General features: G+C 33.4%; 1 protein-coding gene across 1 annotated transcript; it reads right to left on the bottom strand.

Moving 5' to 3' along the window:
- Nucleotides 1-350: 350 nt before the first annotated feature.
- LOC110862155 lies at nt 351-1746 on the bottom strand. Its single transcript, XM_022111328.2, has 4 exons — nt 1522-1746; nt 1063-1153; nt 787-925; nt 351-500 (listed from the first exon to the last, which is right to left on the bottom strand). The coding sequence occupies exons 1-4, from the start codon at nt 1639-1641 to the stop codon at nt 419-421; spliced, it is 432 nt and encodes a 143-aa protein (XP_021967020.1). The 5' UTR covers nt 1642-1746; the 3' UTR covers nt 351-418.
- Between the last annotated feature and the right edge of the window lie 1487 nt (nt 1747-3233).

Here is a 3233-nt window from a genome sequence, read left to right as displayed (position 1 = left end):
ATAAAACTTGCTTATTTGTAATTTTTTACCAAATACCACGCGTATTTAATTCGCGTGAAAAAGTTATACATTTTAATACATAATTTAAAAAAAAATGCTTTTGTGTTTGTAATTATTGTAGGGTTACAAAGTTTACGGGTTTGTAAAGATGTTAGATGTAGATAAATTTTGTAGCTTCTATCTAGATTTCCACTTTGAATATTGCTTTCTGCTCGAACCACGCCAAAAGTTAGTTTAGCAAATAATTCCTATCTTACTTAATGTAAGTTTAGATTGAAACACGAATTTGTAGGTGTTGCACGTCATAATACACTTTACAGATAGTAGTAATTTCCTTGGGTAATATAAAATTAGGTTGATTCTGTTTTCTTCAATTTATTTTATTTCGGAAATTGTACATTTTTTGTTAAAACAAAAATTAAGCTGCGGACTGTTGAATATTCCACCTCTGGCGGGGGTCATCTTTGTCACACGACCCGTCAATCAAGGTGGCTTCACTCCTGAGAAAAGGGACAGACATTGAGAAACAATTTTAATGTCACCGTTAATTTGGTACGGTAAACGTGCGACACTACCGAAATGGTAATATTGAAAATTGGTACTAAACAAATATCGAATAAGCTACCAAAATTTAACCTGTTTAAAAAATTTTTGGTAACATATTTTCTGCCGAATCTACAGATTATTCCTATCCGGTAACAAACTACTACCAAGAAGAGAATCGCTACTATCCGGGAAAACTGCATAGTGCTAAATTGTATACATTTTTTAGAATACGAAATTTACCTTGTATTAACGAGACACTTGTTGGAAGACAAACTTTGCAATAAAGACTTTCCATGACTGACTGGGAAAATCTTCCAGGTTTGCTCGCTAACAAGATTGATGTCCGCAATTATTGGGGCCAATGTCCAAGAAGCGTCACCTTTTTTAAGTTACGCAATGTGATCAATATCAGAAAATTAATGGTTAAAGTCTTATCAATAAGATCGTTTTGCAAAATTGCAGAATTTTGTAAACTTTGTAGAATTAGGAAAGTTTATTAATTTGCTAATGAGTTACCATTCTGAGTGAATGTCCACCTTTGACCTTGTTCGATCCCATTGTTTGCATGTTTCCCACCGACTTTCCCGTTTCCAAAAGCGGTCAGAAACTTTAAGAAAATTTTAAAGAGTGACAAAGTAATTTTAGAAATCTATAGTTTAATCAAACTTGTAACCGTGTAATTTTTTAAGCCTTATTGATATCGGTTATGTTCAAATGAGCAATCCTGTACCATGAACATCTCAAAGTAAATTGTTACCTTTTGACGTCATTATTTGTATCAGATATTTATAAAATTAAGTTTTGACGTAGTACAATGACAAACATAAATTTAACTCGAGCATGGAAATGTAAAGTTTACAGAAGGTTTTGATACATTTTAAACCGGATTAAATTGTGAAATTTATCTAATTTTATACATTTTACACCGTTACAAAGTTTTACATGAATTGCTAAACAACTACAAAATTTACATACCGCCCCATCATGCTGGCTTTCCAACGCGTAGACACTTCCACTCACCAACTTGGTTCGTTCGAGACGAGCTTGGCAAAAGTTAAGGGTCAAAACCAACACAAAAATTGATCCCGCTTTCATTTTTATGAAAATTTTAAAATTGAAGTTGTCTAGAATTTTACACCTTTATTCTTCGTGGCCAAAGCAAAACTGAAATAGACTTTGCAGCTAAATAGAAAAAACTAATGGTGACCCCACCCCATCACCAAGAATTAGCTGAGAAACAATTGCATGCAAATTTTCATGTGTGCAAATGACGAAATCTTGCGCAATTAAGGCCAAGGTGGAAAAATAACTAAACCATATCTCACCTTACTCTTCTAGCATATTATTCATGTCACCACGAAACGAAGGGGCAGGGTGTGTTTGTTTACCTGTGGGTTGCATAACCCGTGCGTAAAGTTTGTGACCGATTTGAGGGGAATTTTGACGCATGCTAAATTTAACTAATGCAAAAAATATAGCGTATTTACATTTCAAAATTCCCTTACCTCAAAAATAATCACTCACATTTTGTGTGCATGGTCCCATGAAGTGATCATCTATCTCTTACTCGAAATATACTCACAATGAAGTCCTTAATGTAATCGAATTGAGTAAATAAACCAGTTTTCGTTAGTTGTCATCAATATATATACATACTTTTTTGAGTTTGGCAAGTTGTTGTGTCAGTAGAGCAATAAAATTGGTCTGGTTTCGTTGGGAGATGAATGAATTGGAAAATGTTAGGTGACAATGATCCTGAATTTGTGTGACAAGGTAAAAAGTATGAAAATGTGTAGCCACACACATTAAACTGTATTGTGGAACATGTTAATTTGGTATGAAAATGCATAGAGTCGACAAATTATTAAAAAAAACTCTACTGCCATTAAATAAATTTTAACATGAATTTCGTTATAATAATGACGGTAATACAGTATTACCAACCGGTGACGAATTCTTCTCAAATTATTTGGAGTGCATAAACAGATAGTGATGATGTCTGTCTGTTTTCCCATTGAAAATAGAGCAATAATGAAGCCATAAAGTTGAGGATGGGATAACTTTACGAATTATCTAGCCAGCAGACTCATTTAATTAATGGGACAGTTGAAACACGGAGACTCGAAACACTGGTAGAATGGCTCCCTTGGACAAAACTGATTTCCAAAAAAAAATATCTCCACCAGAAACAAGTTGATGGTGACAATGACACGAGAACAAAGCGGCTTTATTGGCGCTGTTATCTCGTTGTCGTTACTCTTTATTGGGTGTCTTATTACGTAACGTGCAGTTTGCATAATAGTCTTCATAAATAACTCCGAAATATGCTATCTGATTTGTTGGCAGTTTAATTTCCTAAATCTCTCGAACATGAATGTTACCATGAAATGAGATGTAAAAGTTGGATAGCATACTTATTTTGCAATGTGTCAATGCATATTATTTTGATAAATGGCCAAAATGAAGTGAATATTTTACTTGTAGAAATTAATTTGTAAATTTAGATATTTGACAAACATTTTGTAAAAAAACTTGTAAAAAAAAACATGAAAACGGTTTCATAAGGTACACGTGTGATCGACTTATATAAGAATCTAAATCGACCAAAAATTAGTCACATGCTTTGTGTTTGGTCCCTTTTCATGCCAACTTTAAGTTAAGCTCCATCTGGAAATTGTTCGGTGGTT

This window comes from Folsomia candida, unplaced genomic scaffold (assembly GCF_002217175.1).
Source record: "Folsomia candida strain VU population unplaced genomic scaffold, ASM221717v1 Fcan01_Sc049, whole genome shotgun sequence".
Classification (NCBI taxonomy): domain Eukaryota; kingdom Metazoa; phylum Arthropoda; class Collembola; order Entomobryomorpha; family Isotomidae; genus Folsomia; species Folsomia candida.
This window is presented reverse-complemented; position numbering and strand designations above follow the sequence as displayed.